General features: G+C 42.2%; 1 protein-coding gene across 1 annotated transcript in view; it reads left to right on the top strand.

Annotated features, from left to right (window-relative positions):
• The first annotated feature begins 599 nt into the window (after positions 1-599).
• The window catches only part of scara5 (scavenger receptor class A, member 5 (putative)), an 81,591-nt gene continuing 61,957 nt past the window's right edge, over positions 600-20,233 (top strand). Inside the window, exons 1-2 of the mRNA XM_084560273.1 lie at positions 600-3,343; positions 10,236-10,364. Coding sequence (XP_084416399.1) covers positions 3,184-3,343; positions 10,236-10,364 — 289 coding nt within the window. The 5' untranslated portion in view covers positions 600-3,183. The remainder of the gene's footprint in view (positions 3,344-10,235; positions 10,365-20,233) is intronic.

Genomic DNA, 20,233 nt, shown 5'->3' with positions numbered 1-20,233 from the left:
AACAGTTGATACTGAACTTTAAAGCAGTTGCAAACCTGGATGGCAGAGATTAATTGATGCCAAGTGGAGTTTTTAAAGTGAATCTGTAGAGAAATTTGGTCGTGCTGCAAGACAAAGAGCCTGAGCGCACAAGTCGTCCTCGAAAATAACAGTTAAAGAAGAACAAAATTAATGTTTTGGAACAGCCAGGTCAAAGTCCTGACCTCAGTTTAATATAAAATGTTGTGGAAGGACCTGAAGCAAACGGTTCACGTGAGGAAACCAACCAACATCTGAGAACTGAAGCGGTTCTATAGATGACAGATCACCAGTTACCGGAAATGTTTAGTTGCTGTTTAATGGCTGCACAAGGGTGGTCACAGCAAGGAAAACGAGGGTTCTCATACATTTGCAACTCATTGATATGTACAAATGATACATTCTCTTGAACGGAAAAATACACTAACATAATATTTGTAGTTTTATTTGTTTAGCTGGGTTCTCTTCATCTACTACAAAAGTTTTTTAGTCAATTTTTTTGCAGAAAATTCTGAGAGGGACTAAAAATGTTTACAACGGGTCGATTGATTATTGTAAGTGTTGACTCTAGAGCTACATTGACTGTGTGTTTCCGTCATTTTTTGCCATCTTGAGATCAACCACCAAACTTCTGCAGATGCATTGATCTTGAGTGTAAGACGCTGAGAACTTTGCTTTCCCACCGACCTCTGTTGGCACTGACAGATCAACCTAGAGGGTGTTATATCCAACTAAACTCAGTGTAATTAGAAAATAACTCACCGCGCACACAAGCAAACACACCCTCCGTAGACACAGTCACACACACACACAAACACGCATGCAGGCATGGAGTGGAGTGTTTAGTGGGATCTCCTAGCAGCCCTAATGGTTCCTGCCTAGCTCCAGTCTAAATGTCAACCTGACCCCTTTATCCCCTCCTCTAATGAGAAAGTCCTGACTGAGCGCTTTTTAACGACTTTCTCAAACACTCACCGATCAGCCACTGGGGGCTTGTGGGAGTTTAACACCCACGACTCTTCAGATTTCACTTTATCTCTCAGAGGTGTCTGACACTGGCTTTCTGCCCTCAGTCTTCTCTGTTTGTTCCCTTTCACTCATATTTGGTCTTACATCATGCATAGCATTCGAAAACCTGCGCAAAATAGGGAAGCAAACCTGCTGCGGGTAAAATGTTCATTTCACTTGGTTACTCTGTCAACCTTGTGTTTAAGGTGGAGTTCCTGCTTCTGGTGATAATCGGCGTCTTCTGAGACACGTTCCTCTCCTAGGAGATGTTGTCAGTAGATGTATGGGCCCATCTATCGAACCGCTCGTGTTGAGACCTTTCCACGAATAAATATTTAAGGTTCATGCTCATCACAGCTGCTTACGAGACAGTTTTATGAGTCAAATCTAAACAAACTGTTGTAAATTATGTTCCCACTAATACAAGATTTCTGATTTAAAAAAAAACAAGATACAAACCGAGTAGGAGGTTTTGTCTTGTAAAATCTGACCCATCTGCTCTCTGTGGTGGATAAACCGCACACCGATGACACTATTTCCATTTGGGCTGACATTCAACTTCTCCATGTTTTGGAAAATTGGCAGAGAAGTTGAAGCAAATGGTTTTATTACCTCTTCTGATCCCGAACTATGAGAAACAGCCCCACACTACTCCTAGCCAGTTGGTTTGAAATGTAGATCGCATTCTTTGTCGCCCCGCGACCGACCTTTCCTTGACGTTACACGCACCTTCATGCATCTCCTTAACATCCTCCTAAAAGGCAAACAGAGAGACGGAAAGGGGCTGAAACACAACTGCAGTGTTGCTCCGCTGGCAGAAAAAACAATTAACATAACCCTGGTTTAGAGGCGGCCGCAAGCCTCGCGCCACAATGGTTTCCTCCAGTTTGTTTAGCTTGGACCTACGACTTTCTGTGTGGTCTTGTTTTTATTATGTTGTGAGGGCCAGTTTTGGTTATTGTGGGTCCTTTTTTTTTTTTGGCCAAATCTCTGAGGGTTAAAACCTGTCAAGATTTGGATTTAGGGTAAAAATAATTACAACAAGGTTATGGTTAGGGTTGAGAGTGGGCACTTAGTTGATATGGTTAGGGTCAAGGGAATGAATAATGTCATAGGAATGTCCTTTGTGAGGACACACATAACTTTCTATGTGTGTGTGCATGTGTGTGTCCGCTGTTCCGCTTCATTTCCAGCACTAGACGGCACTAATGGCAATAAAACACCCATAATTTAACATACTTGTGAGGACTAAGTGAAAGCTCATGTTACTGATGCAAACTTAAATTTGATTAAATGATTATTCTGGATTATTTCAAATGTTTGCATTTCCCATTAATGTGGTTGTTATAGCTCCATGTGTCATGCCCACGTGAACCTCTCCACCCGTCTCAAAAATTCAAAATAGTTTCTCGATGTTGTATACTGTGACTATGAGTGCCTGCACCCTGCAGCCACCCGTGATACCATATTTTTTTCAAAGAAACAAGAAAATTTATCTTGCACATACACCGATCAGCCACAACATTATGATCACTAATAGGTGAAGTAAATAACATAGACCATCTTGCGACAATTCAGTGTTCTGCTGGGAAGCTCTTGGATCTGGCATTCATTCGTGTGGATGTTACTTAAACCCATAAGACCCAAAGACCCCCCACTAACAACATTCTGTTACCAGACACCACAGGACACCCTCAGAAGGTCCATGTCCATTCTCTGATGAGTCACAACTGTTTTGGAGGCACAAGGGAGACCTACACAATATTAGGAAGGTGATCATAATGTTATGCCTGATCGATGTAAAAGTCACTTGTTACTTCTAACAGCATTACAGACTGTGGAGAGGGGAGTACTTGGTCCAGCTAATGTTGGTCTTCTAGTTGTTTCTGTTTGTCTTTTAAAATGTCTTCGTAATAATAGGTATTTGGCAGTTTTGATGAATTCTGATTCTTACCTTTGAAACATATCCTGGTGTTTACATAGGGCATTAAACACCTGTTTTTTTTTTTTATATTCATGAACCCATTCATGATTATGACCTTATCCAGGATTTCTGAAACCAGGTTATGGTGATAATCACTCAAAGAAGCTGATCATAATCAAGTCGCACATAAACAAATTCTTCAGTTTGAGCTGTAAAATATTCCTAATGGTGACATGGTGATATATTTATTATATTTATCTTCTCTCTTCAGTCAGGCGGAGATGGACAACAAGGCCATGTATCTGAGCACAAATGAGGAGAGAGAGAATGCCTCCATGTACGAAGAAGCCTACGATGGACGCAACTTGTCCAAACTCAATCTGTGCGATGAAGGTAAGCAGGAGACGGGAGACTTTTCTTCCAAAGGAACAAACCATATATTGTCTGGATTTGAGTTCCCATGAACTCTGCGGCAAGAAGAAGCAGATAACAGCTGCAGGATGTTCTTTATGGCAATAGAACGTGTAGAAAAAAGTTCACAGATGCACACAAAAAAAGGCATCGCTGTGACCGTTTGGTATTTTTTCACCGTGGTCAGCTATGAAAGCCAGAAATGTCCGGGAGCAACATCTGTATTTGTGTGTGAGCACAGGTGCAGCTGAGCGAATCCACAGTTGACCCGGCGGCGTTCTCAGGTTTCGACCCAGGGCTCGGCCGGTTTTGGTGGGAAACGCTCGGCGAACGTTAACTGAAGACTTTGTTGACATTTTAATGGAGAGTGGACAATGGCCTCCCACAACCGAACCTCCCGCCGCCCATGTCCTGCTTTTATAATCCCAGAACATTTTCACACCTCGTTCAATTAGAGACGATATTTCTACCAGAGGTTTTAAAGTACGAGGCCGGGATTTTAACTATGTGACAGTCTATGGATTATGGCTAAATAATGAGTTTAATATCAGTGTTTATTGGTTGCAAATGTTATCAAACTTCTCAATTATGGTTTTGTGGATGAATAGTAATTTTAATAGCTTATTAGCATTAATTTAACATCAATATGTTAACGGTTAAACATGCAGGTGTATCTTTAAAACATGCTGTTGTTTAGGAAACAAGCTGTAATGTCACCACCACCTGCCCATCACAGAGACTTTTATGGAATCTGTGACTTCAAGCAGCATATGTATTTGATTTGCAAAGTTAAACTTGAAGGAATAATACCCTGTCCTTGTACATTCCACCAAAAATCATCCATATAGGCAGGCTGTGCCAGTAACTGACGCACATAGGCCCCCGCTGGAAATAAACAGACTGGGCATATGTGTCAAATCTCCAGGTTTACTAATAAAACAAGCCTCCAAGTTTGCTAATCCCAGTCTAATCTGCTTATTAGGTTCATCGTCTCTTTGTCCAGACCTCGCTGTGTGTTGACAGCGTCGTCAAGCGGAGACACATGGCTCCGCTGGAACACGCAACAGCGAAATAATGTCATCTCCAAATGTGTTTACAATTACTTGATGAGTGGATGTTGGCTCTATACTCTCTCTCAGATGTCGGTTGGAAAGGACGTACGGCAACGCTTTTTCAAAATTGAAATCTTACACTTTTATTTATTCATTTATTTTTTTGTGAAACTCATTCCCAGCGAAAAACAGCGTGTAAAACAGTGTTTTAAGTTATAGTATCATTTAACCTATGACAAACATAAAAGAAAAGTGGTGAAATGATCCACAATACATTCATTGACAATGTTAAATGTTGTGTTTTCTCTATTTTGTATCATTGTACATTAAATATCTGTTGGTTATTGGGTTTTGGACTGTTGCTCTGATTGGTCAACTTATTATACAGCATATATTCATATATCATGAATGGGACACAACAAGCCAACAGTCAGACATTAGATAATGTCAGGTCGTCAGTGGGTGTCTATAGCCCAGTGTCCCACACTGTTTTTAGTCATCATGCTTGGCTGATGCTGGTTTGCGTCACCGCTCTGATTGGCTGACCAGCTTAGCAAACAAGTGCATGTGAAAAAAAATGGAAAGTAAACAAAACAACAAAGCTTAAAGGGTACGAGGAAGGTTTTTCTTGTTTTTCATCATTATCTCATTTGAACATTCAAATCCACAAGTATTTCCACAAAAACATGTGGAAATACTACATCTAGAATAAGGGCGGCACAGTGGTGGTGGTGGTGGTGGTTAGCACTGATGCCTCGCAGCTAGAAGGTTCTGGGCCGACCGGGCCTTTCTGTGTGGAGTCAGCATGTTCTCCCTGTGTCTGCGTGGGTTCTCTCCGGGTACTCTGGCTTCCTCCCACCATCCAAAGACATGCTTGTTAGGTTAACTGTTGATTCTAAATTGGCTGTAGGTGTGAGTGTGAATGGGTGTCTGTCTCTCTATGTTAGCCCTGTGATAGACTTGCATAGGCTCCAGCCCTCCCGCAGCCCTCCAGAGGATTAGCAGTTACAGAAAATGAATGAACGAATGATCATCTAGAATAAATAAACTGTAGAGGAAGTAATCAATATGATTAGTTAGTATGAGGAGAGGCAAGCTCTGTAAAGCGGTTCGTAGCTCTTCCTAGCCTCCTAACCTCCTAGCTAATATTAGCTCTTCCTGTTTCCTCTTTTGGACGATGAATACAGACTACTGACAGCTGCTGGTATGAAAGGTTACTTCCTTCCACACAGACGCAAAATGTGTGCCAGCTGGTCACTGGCTGCAGATTTGCAGTTTTGATCCCAACACATGAAGCTAAGTCAGTCGGCCTTTGTTGTCAGTAGTTCTTTGATGCTGGTTTGGTGCTTCCATACCTCAATATAGCAGCTATCGTTATCTTTATGCTGTATTCCCACTGATTCTATCCAAGTATTATGCCCCTGCCTAGTATCATGTACTTTATGGTAAATGGTCTTGTATTATATTGGTACTCAAAGCTCTTTACAGTCACAATGACATTTCTAGCCGCTTGTTCAGACAAGTGCACGCACATTCACAAGAACCAAGCACTGGGAGCAAGTTGGGGTTCAGTGTCTTGCCCAAGGACCCGTCAGCATGTGGTCCATGTACCGGGGGATTGCACCACTAAACCCCGGGTTTGTGGACAACCTGCTCTAGCTTCTGTCTCACCTTTTTTTCTGTCTATATGCACACCCAGCCTCAAGCATATGGGTCCAAGGTTTGTTCCTGTTAAAAGAAAGTTTTTCCTTGCCGTAGTCACTTTAGTGCTTACATTGAGGGTTCCAGCTTTATTGATGCTATGTAAATACACTTTAATTAATCTGAATTACAGTAAATAATCACAAAAATAAGTTTTGAGACATATTTTGATTTCAAGTGATGTCCAAAGACCAGAAGCGGGAGAAACCACTTCCTTGGCTCTCAGAAGTTCAAACATATTACGACCGGTGCTTCTCGAGTGTTTATTTTAAACCTAACGAGAACAGTGAAAGCACTAACAAGCTATTTAATGTCAACTTCCAGTGTTTATGCTGAGCTAATTAGCTCCCGACTTTGGTTCCACGTTTACCATACAGCCATGAGTGCAGATTCGAATCAATTTTCTCATAGTCTACTTTCCAGGATGTCAAGCTGTTTAACGTCCTAGAATTTGATGTGATGTCTAGGAATGTGTTACACTGAGTCTGGAGAAGGAAACATTAGAAAACATATAACAAGGTGATAATTTCTCCCTTAAGCTGCTGGTTGTGTTTATCCGGTAGCGATGTTTGAATGGTGTGTGCGTCTTTTGTCTCTTTAGTGCGTTTTGAGGTTTTGAAACAGGCAGACTAGCTCGGAGTACCAGGTCGGTTCCTATACATTCCAACCATGTGACACACACACACATCTGAGCCAGCTGTGTTTGTTTTATGCTGGAGGAGTGTGTGTTCCTCATCACAGAGTGGGAGTGCGTGTGTGTGTGCGCATCGGCATCGACAACTCCACCGGCGTCCGCTGATGGATTGTCACGGTCCAAATGAAACCATGCTGTCGGGAGGCCTCACTGCAGAATCAGTGTGTGTGTGTTTAAAAGTCAGACTCGAGCCAACATCACGATGGTTCGCAGGAAGATAGAATCTCATTATAACCTTGTGATAGCCCAGTGGCTGTTATAGTCATGTTCATGTCATATGAGTGAGTTCCCTCAGACACCTGGGGCCCTTCTCACAGTACAGACTGATATATAATGGTAGAACACTTTAATATTTGAGCTTAGCTTAGTGTGATGCATGATAGATAATTATACAACAATGAAAACAGACTTAGCTTTAGCCCAGTAAGTCTCACAACAACTAGACTCACTCTGAAGTAAGACCTACTGTACGTTGCCATGGTAAAAGTCTCTAAAAACGTATCTTTTTAGATACTGCTGTATTTAAACTCCTCTTAAGACACTTTTGCGAGAGTGTTATATCCAAACATGTCCATGGAAACTTAAAAAAATCAGCTGGATAGTTAGCAGCTACAGCTAACCAGCCAGGGCCAACCAAGCCGAAGACTTTTAGTTTCAGAAATTGCTGCAAAAAATCTGCCGCTGTTGTTGCTGTAAACTGTATAAATGTCAACACAGTAAGAGGAAACGGTAAGAGGAGTGCGGCTTTGCAAAGAGTCACTTCATAGTAGCTCTTGTTGTCTACAGCAGCGCTATGTGATTTTTTTTTGTCTCACTGGGTTTTAAAACTTAACTTGTTGGTCAGGCCAGTAGCAGACTGGGGCTTGGGGGGTGTACACAGATCAGGCACAACATTATGACCACCTTCCTAATATTGTGTAGGTCTCCCTTGAGTCTCCAAAACAGTTGTGACTCAACAGAGAATGGACATGGACCTTCTGAGGGTGTCCTGTGGTGTCTGGTAACAGAATGTTGTTAGTGGGGGCCTTTGAGTCCTATGGGTGGAGGGGAGGGGCCTCTGTGGATCATCTCACAGATACTTGATCAGTTTGGGATCTAGTGAATTTGGAGGCCAGGTCAACACCTTGTGCTGTTCTTCATGTTTTGTTCCTAAAGTGCTGTGTGTGTCTGTGTCAGGCTGCATCCTGCTGGGGATGGCTGCTGCCATCAAGGAGTGTCATTGCTATGGGATGGAGGTGCCTAGTCTGGTCTAGGTGGGTGCTACATGTCTAAGTAACATCCACATGAATGAATGCCAGGTCCAAAGGTTTCCCAGCAGAACATTGAATTATCACAAGATGGTCAATGGTATTTACTTCTGCTGTCAGTGGTGTGTAAAGTGTGAGTGAGTAGCGACGACAGACTCTGTGTTAGTGTTTGGAGTGGGCCATTTAGTGGAATTAAATGAAACACGCGGTAATGGAGGATAACGGCAAAATAAATGCGGCCTCTGCCTTTAGGTTGCCCACCTCTGTTCTATATGGTCCTGGCAACTTCTTGGAGTAACATGGAAAGGCTCTGGTGTTCAGACCGAGACGGAAAAGCGAAGCTGAGAATAAGTATCTGCAAACAACAGTGGAGACTGAAAGTAATCTCATTCCTCCTGTTCCAAAGTCTGACGAAGGATGCGACTCCAGAACATCCTTCGAAAATCTCTTCATCCTGTTGACCTGGAGGGAATGTTTCCATCAGCAACATTTACCACCGGATCGTTGCGTGCAGCCAAGCCGTCCGCCACACATGCACACACGAGGAAAAAACACGTCCATCACACATAAACAGCGGCTCGTCAGTTTTATCAAGATTCATTCTCCAACATCTGTTTGACCCCGAGAGGAGTGTTAAATGGTGACATGAATTATAGCGAGCTCTCCTCAGCGCCTGTTTGTACAGTTCATATAAAGAGTCCACTGTGTGACTTCTGTTATATGATATGGAGTGTGTTTCATGATGCATGTTGATGGCCTTAAAATAATTCAGCACAATCACTGTTTAAGAAGCCAAAGGTCTGCCAAATATATACAGTAATTTCTCATGAAAGTTATATTTTTCATGCTGTAAGTATAGAACAGTGTATAACCAAGAATGTTTTCAGTTACTATTACTTACAGTTATTGCTTATTTATTTGTTATCAAGTTCTAACATGACAAGGCAGGCACAATAGAGTTGGAGTATAACTGTAGACTTGCACATGCTTTATAAATGGGTTTTCAGTGCCACGTAAAAATATTCGTACTCTCATAATTTTCTACATTTGTGCATGAAAATGACTCAAAACATCAGCAGAAGTCCTAAAAGTAGACAAAAAGAACCCACTCAAAGAAATCAACTGCAAATATTATGCTTCGGTATAATATTTATTCAGGAAAATGAGCCAACATTACATATCTGACATGTATTATGTCACACGGTGGCAACCTGATGGCAAGATGATGCACCCATCATGCCTAGTGTCTACTGTACAAGCCTGTGGGGGCAGTGCTATGATCTGGGGTTGCTGCAGTTGCTCAGGTCTAGGTTCAGCAACATCATGTGCCCAAAGAATGAGGTCAGCTGACTAATTCAGAATTCATTGGTCCATCAATGATGTACAAGCAGTCCCGGCTCAGATGCAGCAGAAACAGGCCCAAACAAGGACATTACCGCCCTCATATTTCACGGACAGGAATGAGGCTCTGATGCTGGAATGGAGCGTTGTTTCATCTCCAAACATGACGGCTCTCATTTAGACCAAATAATTCTACTTTGGTCTCATCTGTTCACTTAAAAAAGTGAACAGCAAAGTGTTGAAGGGCAAAAATGCAAACGAAAAAGCAAAATATACTCGTTTTGGAATAGCAGTGGCTTTGTCCTTGACACTCCGCCATGCACACCATGGTTGTTCAGTGCTCTCCCGATGGCGGACTCATGAACGTTAACGTTAGCCAATGTGAGAGAGGCCTGCGGATTTGTGGATTCAGAACTCTTCAGAGAGGGTTTTCTAACATTTTCCAGCCTGACGAGCAACAACAAGAAAGCTTTTTTGTCCGTGCTGTCATACATTTCCACAGACGGAGATCAGATTTGATTTGCAGATGCCCCCTTGGTGCATGTGTATATTTAAAATACATACATTATCTAAAAAGCTGTTTGCAGCGTGTGATTCCTGTTTACCCTGATGAAGGCCACAGTCCAAAACGTGTCTGTCTGATAAAGCTGTTCCATACTATAAGTGCTGCCACAGTCCTGACATATCCATTGTCAGTATTCAATGTTTATACATTAAATTTATATACTTTCAGATTTATTTTATTTCACACAGAAACCACCATGTTGTTAATGTTGTTTCTTCTAAAAGCTTAACGCAAGATGCTGTTGTTCATAAGATTTCTTTTTTTTTCTGGTCAGTTTCTTCAAAGCGTCGCAGGAAGCAGGACCAGTGCTGCAGTCACCTGAACTCTCTCTCAGGCATCAAGTATGCCATCGTTTCCCTCTACGTCCTGGTTCTCCTCACCATCTTTGGACTCTGCCTAGCAGGTAGGATGTCCTCCATTCTGCTGTATGGCTATCCCAAGCTTATAAACTCCACTCCAGTAAATGGCAACCGTTACAGAATGCTGAGTCGATTATGTCTGGATTATATAATTTAAATAAATCTTCAAGATAACATGACAAATAATGACAGAGTGTGAAATATATACATTATATATAACATCTGTAAAAACTACGTTCACATTAGCGTGCCATATTGTGCAAGAAGCGTCTGCGGTCGGGTCCGACAGAGATGGAATAGGCGCTGCTAAATATTTTCCAAGGTTCCCTTGTGCAGCCTGAGCAAAGTCCTTCTCAGACGAGGCCCCTGTGACACGTGTTGTGCTTTTGTTCGGATGTTTTGCTTGTAATAAATGTGAGTTAGGGCGTTAAATCAAAGTGAAAACTGCATAAATCACACACAGGATACAGTTGAGCTTGTACAGTGTGTACGAATGTGGCTGAGATGGTCTGGTGCCGTTATCAGATCATCTCTCAGATGCCCTAGATCAGTTTTTCCAAACATTTTTTTCCAGCTGAATTCCCATCATGTTCCTATAAGCCTTCCAGTTGAGTTTTCATCCAAACGTCTAGCATTTAGGGCTGACCTAGAACTGTGTTAACTCTAGCCTACATCTAGGTTTTAACTGTTTATTTTAACCATTTTAACAATTTAACCACTTTTTAATATTCATTTTAGTGACTGTCAGTTTCACTTTTATTTTATTTTATTTCCACCAAGAATTTACCATTTAGTTTAGCTATTTATCCTTACCGTATGTATTTCCTTTAATTTTTCAAAATAAACACAATTAGTGGGTATTCCACAATTATCCTATGTACCCACTAGCCTGGAAGCCATCCCTCTCCAATTATGCTCCAATCAAATCGCTTGGACGGGCTTTACGCGGTGATGGACAGCAGAGAAACAGTGACAAAGTCATACACGTCATCTGAGCGAGGCAGAGTTGGATTTGTTTGCAACAAAATGTCTCTGATTGATTGTAGGACTGTCCAATTGCCAGTTGAAACACGCCCAATAAGGAAATTCAAACAGCGTCTTCATTTACTAGTTTGTATGTAGCCATACTGATAGCCTGATTCATATTGAGATAAAAATTGAGTATAGCTACATACAAACTAGTAAATGAAGACGTATTTTATGACGTACAAGTGTTCTTGAATCCTAGATCCCAGCCCTTTACCTTTAGTCTGTAGAGCCTCCATTAAAGAGAAATGTAACTGTACTGTACATACTGAGAGAGTGTGCATATTGTCTGTCTCTTGTTATGCAGATGACATCAGCCGTTCCTCAAGGTTGAATCGTAATGTGGGACACATGCACGTATGCACACTGGCACCATAAAAGCCCATTTAGTTAGTCTTAGGTAACACCCTGGGGTGTGGTTTGAAATCCTACTCCCCTCTTAAACTGTCTGTTCTGCTTTAGCATTGAGAACACACATGCACACAAAACGAATAAACATCCATTTGAAGCACAAGCTAAACTCCGGTGATGTAAACTCCTGCTGGTGATTTTATTGACTTTCTCCGCTCATCTAAATTGGCAATTTTTACAGCTATTTACCGTTGAAAGGTTTGTGTGAATGTTTCAATGCTTCAGCGTTCCACAGGCCTGCGACTTTAGCGCAGCTCCTCTTTGTCCTTGGAGGTTTTTCTAATCGGAGTCGTGAAATCAGTTTTCCAAGTGCAGTGCACGATTCACCTCTGGGATTTCTGCCGCCGGTGCAGAGCTCGGCGCATGTGTGACAGGTTTAAACTTGATTCCCCACATGTGAAAGTTTGCCTTTCACAGCATTTTGCGAGCGTGACGAGCTTAATATTTTACACAGCTACATAAAAGACAGGGGAGAGGTAAAAGCGTGATTCCCATACCACCCTTCATCCATGGCTGCAGGAGTGCAGAGGACTCAACTATACAGATATACTGTGGTTGTCAACAAATAGCACAACCTTTGGCTTGTTTCATGACATGGCATTATACCATTATTTTTCTAGGAAATCAAGACCAGTTTTAATTTGGTTTAATCGTGCAGATTTATGCAATGAGGCTCTAGCATCAGATGTGTTGCCTTTAGATTAAATCAGGGCCAGCTGACTGCCAGAGAAGAAAAGGAAGTGAAGAAAAATCCACTTAAGTCCTTCAGTGATGTTGGATTTCTGCAATTTAGCATGCGTCTCAGAGGCATCTTACAGTAGGTTGTGACCACTCTAATGTTACAGTTGTTAAATTGGGTCCCTCTGGAGACATGGTTACAATTCAGGCAGAGTACTATTCCTGACAGGAGCCTGCTTTTGTTCTCGTCTAGAAGCTATTTGTGTAGATGACTCTCACTGTAATTGTTGGATTTAGTAAATACACTACATGATGGTGTTCTATTACATTGTTGGCCTGGCCTGAATATCAGGCTATGTTGCTGTTTTGCAAAACTATTGCAGCAAGGCTTTTCAGTCATCAAAGATAATTTTTGTGGTCAATGGAATAACATAACTTGCTGCATCTCTGTAACAGGGTAGTGATTGTCTTCTTATTCTACAACAGGCTAAACTAACCGTCTGTTAGCAGAATACAAACTATTTGACTCAAAACTAAGAAGTTCTGCAAAATTCGGGTTAGTTTTGGCCCCTAGAAGTTAGAAAATTAAAAGCTATTTTCATTTAAAGAAACTCAACCATGGTAATACAGCACAGATCAACCAACCATAACATTCAGTTGTTTGTTTTTGTTATATAGAGTCTACAACAATTGGAGTGGAGAGGCAATAAAAATTAATGACAGTAATATCACATGAATTCATGGATAGTGGAATAGATGAAAGTAGAGGACAGATGCTCACTATATCCTGAGTGGTTCCCCCAACAGCCTAGGCCTATAGCAGCCTATCTATGGAGTGGTCCAGGGTCACCTAACTATAAGCTTTATCGAAAAAGGAACGTTTTATGGTTCGGCTTAAAAGAAGAAAGGGTGTCTGCCTCCGGAAACCAAACTTGGAGGTGGTGCCACATTAGAAGAGCTTCATAGCTGAAGGCCTCTCTCCACGTCCTACTTTTTACTTTACAACTAGTGACTGGAGAAGTGAATAATATTGATGATATCATTCAGTGCAGTTCTCTGCTGGGAAACCTTGAGTCCTGACATCCATGTGGATGTTACACCCACCTGAACGTTGTTCCAGACCAGGCACTACACCCCACGAATGTGCCCCGCCACATGCCAAAGCCTGCATAGCTCGAGCTATGCTTGCTTTTTGGCAAGCATAGCTCGAGAAACTCGACAAAGAGCCCAAGGTGTTGACTTTGCTTCCAAACTAGTAAAAAATGCCAGTTCACACTGACCCCACCCCTCAAACCACAGGACTCAAAGGCTCTGGGCCACTGTCCCAGTGCCAGACACCACAAGACACACCCAGAGGTCATGTGTCCATGCCCCGCAGGGTCAAAGCTGTTTTGATGGTATAAGAGAGAGCTATGAAATATACATTTCATTGGACCGCTTTTAGGTTTGATTACAGCATGCATTCGCTGTGGTATTGTTTCGATAAGCTTCTGCAATGTCACAAGATTTATTTCCATCCAGTGTTGCATTCATTTTTCACCAAGATCTTGTATTGATGATGGGAGCGTCTGACCACTGCGCAAAGCCTTCATCCCAAAGACTTTCAATGGGGTCTGGACGCTGTGGTGGCCAACCCATGTGACAATATGATGTCTCATGCTCCCTGAACCACTCTTTCACAATTTTAGCCCCATGAATCCTGACATTGTCATCTTGGAATATGCCCGTGCCATCAGGGAAGAAAAAAATCCATTGATGGAATAACCTGGTCATTCAGTATATTCAGGTAGTCAGCTGACCTCATTCTTTGGACACATGTTGCTGAACCTAGACCTGCCAACTGCAGCAACCCCAGATCATAGCACTGCCCCCCACAGGCTTGTACAGTAGACACTAGGCATGATGGGTGCATCGCTTCATCTGCCTCTGTCCTTACCCTGATGCCCCCATCACTCTGGAACAGGGTAAATCTGGACTCATCAGACCACATGACCCTCTTCCATTGCTCTAGAATTGATCACGAGCGAGCAGGATTTTATGCTGACCACATTTCTTCCTCGAAGACGATGAGTTGGACCGTTCTTAACCCAATTTTAGTCGTTTCTTCAATCTCCTTAGATGTTTTCTCTGCTTGATGCATGCCAATAATTTGACGTGTCTTTCAACATGGTTGTTTAAGAAATGAGAAGCTTTTCATTGCATTAGTTGGGGTTAAATAACTTAAATAACTGCCAGCTAAAAGATAATCACCCGTGTAGTAATTATCCAATAGAAGTCATGTACCTATTTGCGTAGTTAAATTGAGGTGGCGAATTTTATATAGTGTGTATATATTAAGGCAGGGGGTTTTAATGTTTTGGCTGATTGATCTAGGTTATTCCAGCTGATTCCGACCTCATGTTGGCGTATGTCAGTGTGTACAGAAGGATTGACTTTGCTAGATTTGAACAATTGGCACAAAGCGAGTGAAACGGTGCAGTGGAAATTTGGACATGTCATGGAAATTAGCTATAGCTGTTGTTATTTCATATCTCTCGGCCTGTGACGCAGCGCTGTAATAAATTCCAGCGTCTTCGGCGCTCACACCGCTGCACTTCGATGTGGAAAAACCCTGGCGTGGAGCCGCTGCGACCTCCTGGCTAATCCACTCGTACGTGCCTGTGTGAATGAGAACGCCTCGGTGCGTCAGACTCTGCAGCTATTACCTTCTTCAGACCCCGCTGTGGCCTCCCTTGTAAATGTCAACTCTGCCCGTGGAGAAGAGGTGAACAAAGAGAAGCTGATAGAGACAGAGGGAGAAGGAATGAAGTTAGGGGGGGGGGGTAGAAAATTAAGGGGAGATAGAGTTAGAAGGAGAAGCGACAGACCTAGGAACAGCCTGTCTGGCTTCAGATCAGCAGGATCCTGGCGGAATCAACTGCTCGAACTAATCCTAATTTCATTTCAAGGCCTCCTCTGCCTGAGCCACCCACTCATGCTGTAACCACATGGCCGATGCCATTAAATGCATGTGGCTCTGTGTGTATTCCCAGGCACAGAGATGTAGTTAAGAGTTTTGGAACTGCTGCGCCGTCGTCACAGAGGTATTTGGTTTTTTAAGGGTTTTAGATGAGGTTGTTTTAGAGAAGCAATCAAACTGGGCTTTTCAGATGGCCTCTCTTAAATTAAACATCAGCCATCCAAAAGCTAAGTGGCTCCGATGTAGCTGTGTGGGAGCCCCCACTACCCCAGTCGCCGCATACACATTCCCAGCGGCTGCCAGTTTTTAGATGTGAATACATTCTGCTCCGCGTTGTCTCTGTTTGAATTCTCACTTGACTTCTTTGGGGTTTTTATCCAGCTCTTACGTTGCCCTCTTGGCCTCCCCCCAAACGTCAAGGCTCCCAATGTCTACCGTACATTCAGACACTCATATTTAATTTGTACCAGGATCACAGAGCCTCGTCTTTGTCTTAAAAAAACATCTGACATAAGTAAAATATAGTATCCCCTATGTCGGCGTATCTGATCCCACATCTTAGCGCTGGATAAGAGAGGGATCGGAGAGGGATAAACAGAAAACAGAGATGGAGAAAAACAAAAATGACAGAGGATGAAAGAGCAAGATGAATCCTGCTCCATTCGTCAAGAGCTGCCTCATCCATTATTCCTCCAAGCTTATCTCCACGTAGATAGCACAGAGCTCGGTCGGCTCAGATCAGGAGGCTCCACTGAAGCGTCCTCCTCGAGCCAGGGCCCAGACTTTTTATCATCTCAGGGGCGCCTGTTGGAGAAACTTTTGTATTTGTAGGCACTTGGTTTGACTGACATAGCTCAAGAGGAGGGTGATTGCTCAAAGGACATGTTTGTTGTTTTAGCATTTAAGCTGAACCTGGCAACAGTCGGCGTATGTTGGTCCAAATGGTGGACTTCAGTTCCCATAAGTCCTGGGAAGAGAAAAGTAGAGAAGTGGTTCCCACACCAGATGGATCTGTGTGCTTCAATCAGACTATCAGCAGTAGAAAAAATATGTTTCTTCTCATTAACCACAGTTGAAACGTTTCCTGTATCTCTTTTTGTTGTCAAGAGAGATGCGGGTATTATTAGTTTGTTTTCCATGATTTAAACGTTGTAAATGGTGATCTGAAAACTGCTGCACAAAACGTAATGCAAACTTTCAAATTCAAGTTTCAGATCTATCCAAAAAACATTTATAAAAGGCAACTGGACTTGTAGAGTTTCTAAAAGACATTTCATCCAAGTAGCTTCTTCAGTTCCGGTGGAGGAGTTGAGGTTTTTAATAGGCACATCTGTGGGTGTAGCCCATCAGAAACTTGCTTGACTGGTGTCCATAAACGGCTTGATACTGACCTGTCGTTGAGGGGGGAACCTGCAAATCCAGTTGCCTTTCTTAAATGTTTTTTGGATATACCATGACCTGGATGACTGAGAACTTTCACAGACATCGACAAATCTGCAAAACTTTTGTTAAATTTCCAAAATAAAATCTGGGCATTTTCAAATTATGCCTTGATCCTAATCCCATATAAAGCATTTGGATTTCGCTCCTAATGTTCATATTTCAGCTGGAGAACAATACACCAGTTGTCACTTCAGCAGTTTAGTTCATGGTTTTCATATAAACCTTTCTCCGAGTGATTGGGTTATTTTAAAATTAATTTAGACTCGCACATCTTGGCAGTTTGTAAAGGCTCCCACTTGGTTCAACATTAAAAAAATAAAAACCAATAGGACTTGGCATTTTAGAGCAAGGCCAACATTTGTACATGTTTTAGCCTGTAAATGTCATTTTTATTACTTTGGACTCAAAGGAAGCATCATATTACATGATACAGGTTTGTGGTTGGTTCCAAAGTGGAATCACTGCCTACGTTACCATTTCTTATGCCCACTAGAGGTTCATTCTGCAGTATCTGGCTGTATTTCATGAAAACACACCTCCTCTGGGATGGGATTGATTGGCTGTTATTATGTGTGATACCTCGAAGACAGAGTTTCCTAAAGGGAAACCAGATGCAGCTCTCCGTCCGTGTTTCTGTTGTCTCTCGGTCAACATTATTCCAAATGAAACAGCCACAGGATGGAGTGTAAACTCCTTTTTAAGATCTTTCAGCTGTTTGTTCAGAGTACATATGAACTGTTACAGTAATTTAGTTTGCTGAAATAATTTTTTGCCATCAAATACATCAATAAAAGTGTATTGGATAAATCATTTGTATTTGTCCTGCTCCCAAGATTTAAAAACTTTTCTTTTTCTATTGTTTCTGTAGATTTAAGTTAGTACTTGCTCTGGGAGTTTCAGGCTTTGGGTTCTGTAAAGCATCTTGACACAGTTATCAGTCATCGGTGGTATATCAGTAAGACTGAACTGGCATAAATCTAGTTCAGTAAGATCGAATGAGAAGCAGCTCCACAAAGCAGAGCCCCAGATGAAGGTAGGAGACAAAGATGAGACCCGTCACAATCTGGACGTTGTCATCACAGGATTTCATTTGCAACCACTAAAAACTGATATACTGTAAGTCAACCTGCAAACACATGAGCATTGACCAGCCACAACATTATGGCTTTTGGACCTGGCATTCGTGTGGATGTTACTTAGACATGTAGCACCCACCTAGACCAGACCAGGCACCCCCACCCCATAGCAAAGACACTCCTTGATGGCAGCAGCCATCCCCAGCAGGATGCAAACTGATCAAGTATCTGTGGGATGATCCACAGAGACCCCACCCCTCAACTCATAGGACCCAAAGGCCCCCACTAACAACATTCTGTTGCCAGACACCACAGGACACCCTCAGAAGGCCCATGTCTATTCTCTGATGAGTCACAACTGTTTTGGAGGCACAAGGGAGACCTGCACAATATTAGGAAGGTGGTCATAATGATGTGGCTGATCGGTGTATATACACATGTTTCATCATGACAGATTTTGACATATCGTTGCATTTTTGAATTCTCTCTTTCAGCTTGTTGTTTTGATTCATCCTCGATTCTAATTGATTCATTTTTCACTCACTTATCTGGTGTAGAAAGTTGAACACTGAGCAGCTAATGGTTTCCATGAGGAGGAATTAAACCAGAACGACTCGTAATGATTAATAATGTTGCTCTGCATCTCAAGACCACAAATGTAATCTGAGTCTCAGCCGTGTACATGAAAAGCAGAGGTTACACATGAGCTGAGGTATGTGTTCCTCTGCACAAAACTTTGATTTGTTTTTCTTGTAGCACTCAGATCTTGTTTAGAAAGCTCTGTTCATACTGGATATCCATAGGAGGAGGATTGTGTGTAGGATAGTTTTAGACAGATACTGCTGCAAACACCTTGTTACATCTGGAGTCAGTTCTCAGAATAACAGGCTGTGTAAAACACCCAACAAACAGATTTAATGACAAGAGGTTACTCCAAATATGGCCTCACAGGCACAGCTTGGGCTGATAACTGTCTGGTTGTTCAAGGTGTGAGGTTTCAGGAGGATTTTCACGTGTTAAATCTGCGTTTATGAGCTGAATGGTGATCTAATGGTCTGACACTGCCTATTGTCATATTCACAACCCTGCAATACATCGAACCAATGGTATGTTTCAGTTTATCATCCACCGACTCTTACGGTATATACACAGAAACCTGCTACACCTGTAGGAATTAACAGGTTCTGTAGGGTGGAGGACTTCAGATCTTGAAAGCATGGCCTTTGTCCCTCTTTGGGTGCAACTGAGTCATGTTTTCCAGCCGGAGAAAACACGCAGCTCACAGGTTTGGCATGGTGGTGCTCTTTTCCTTCGCCAGTTAATTGCTGGAAAACATGATGGAAGGTTTGTTATTCTTCTTTTTAAGCCATGAAATCTTCCAACAAGCGTTGGTGTCTTTCATTGATACTCTAGGTAGCAGGCATGTTATTTGCCAAGTGGAAATGGGCAATAGGCCCTAGAAACGGCTTTGGTTTGTTTTAGTCTCTGGCCTTTGTCGTACATTTGTTATCATTTTTTTTGTTTGTTTTATGGCAGCTTTCCGTGCTGTAGCTAAATAATTTCTTAAGAAAGCAGTCTCGACATGAAAGCTTACACCTGTAATGAGAGGATTGACAGAAGCGGTTTAATGCGAAAAGCATTAAAAGCTAATCGTTGGAAAATCAGACAACACGAAAACTCCCGTCCTCGTGTTTTTCTTTGTGAGTGCAGGCATTTATAATTCATAATGAGTTACAGAAGGTTAATCGTTTTCCGTTTCAGAAAGAGTTGTTGGACATAGTTCTGAAATATTCGTGTCTATGTGTTTGGCAGATTCAAAACTGATATAATGCTCTGGGATCAGATCTTTTGTTGCTCTTCAAACTTAATAGACTACAGGTGCAACCAATTCCACAGGTCCAAAAGCAATAAGTGTCGTATCCGTCGGTTGTATGACCAGCTATGACTTTACTGTGTATTCAGCTGTGTCTCTGTGACTGTAGCTGAGTGAGCGAGTGTGCGGCATAACATACGATTAGAGAAGCCAGCATACAAGAACTCCACGTAGACAGTGCTATAGCATAAAACTGGTTAGAGGGGGACTCAATCGACGACCCAAAACTCGGGTGGTGGATAGAAAGTCAAAGTTACAAAGTACACAAGAAAAAGACTAGAGCAATACTGACGTGAAGTACAGTGACGAACGGGCAATGGAGGAAGGAAACGCGGAGACTAAATGCAAAGGGAATAATGCGGCACAGGTGAGACACATTGGGGCGGGGCAAATGCCCAAACCCAGAAACAGTTAAAACATCTGCCAAAGCAAAGATGAATACGGTCT

Source organism: Chelon labrosus (genome assembly GCF_963514085.1).
Source record: "Chelon labrosus genome assembly, chromosome: 14".
Classification (NCBI taxonomy): domain Eukaryota; kingdom Metazoa; phylum Chordata; class Actinopteri; order Mugiliformes; family Mugilidae; genus Chelon; species Chelon labrosus.
This window is presented reverse-complemented; position numbering and strand designations above follow the sequence as displayed.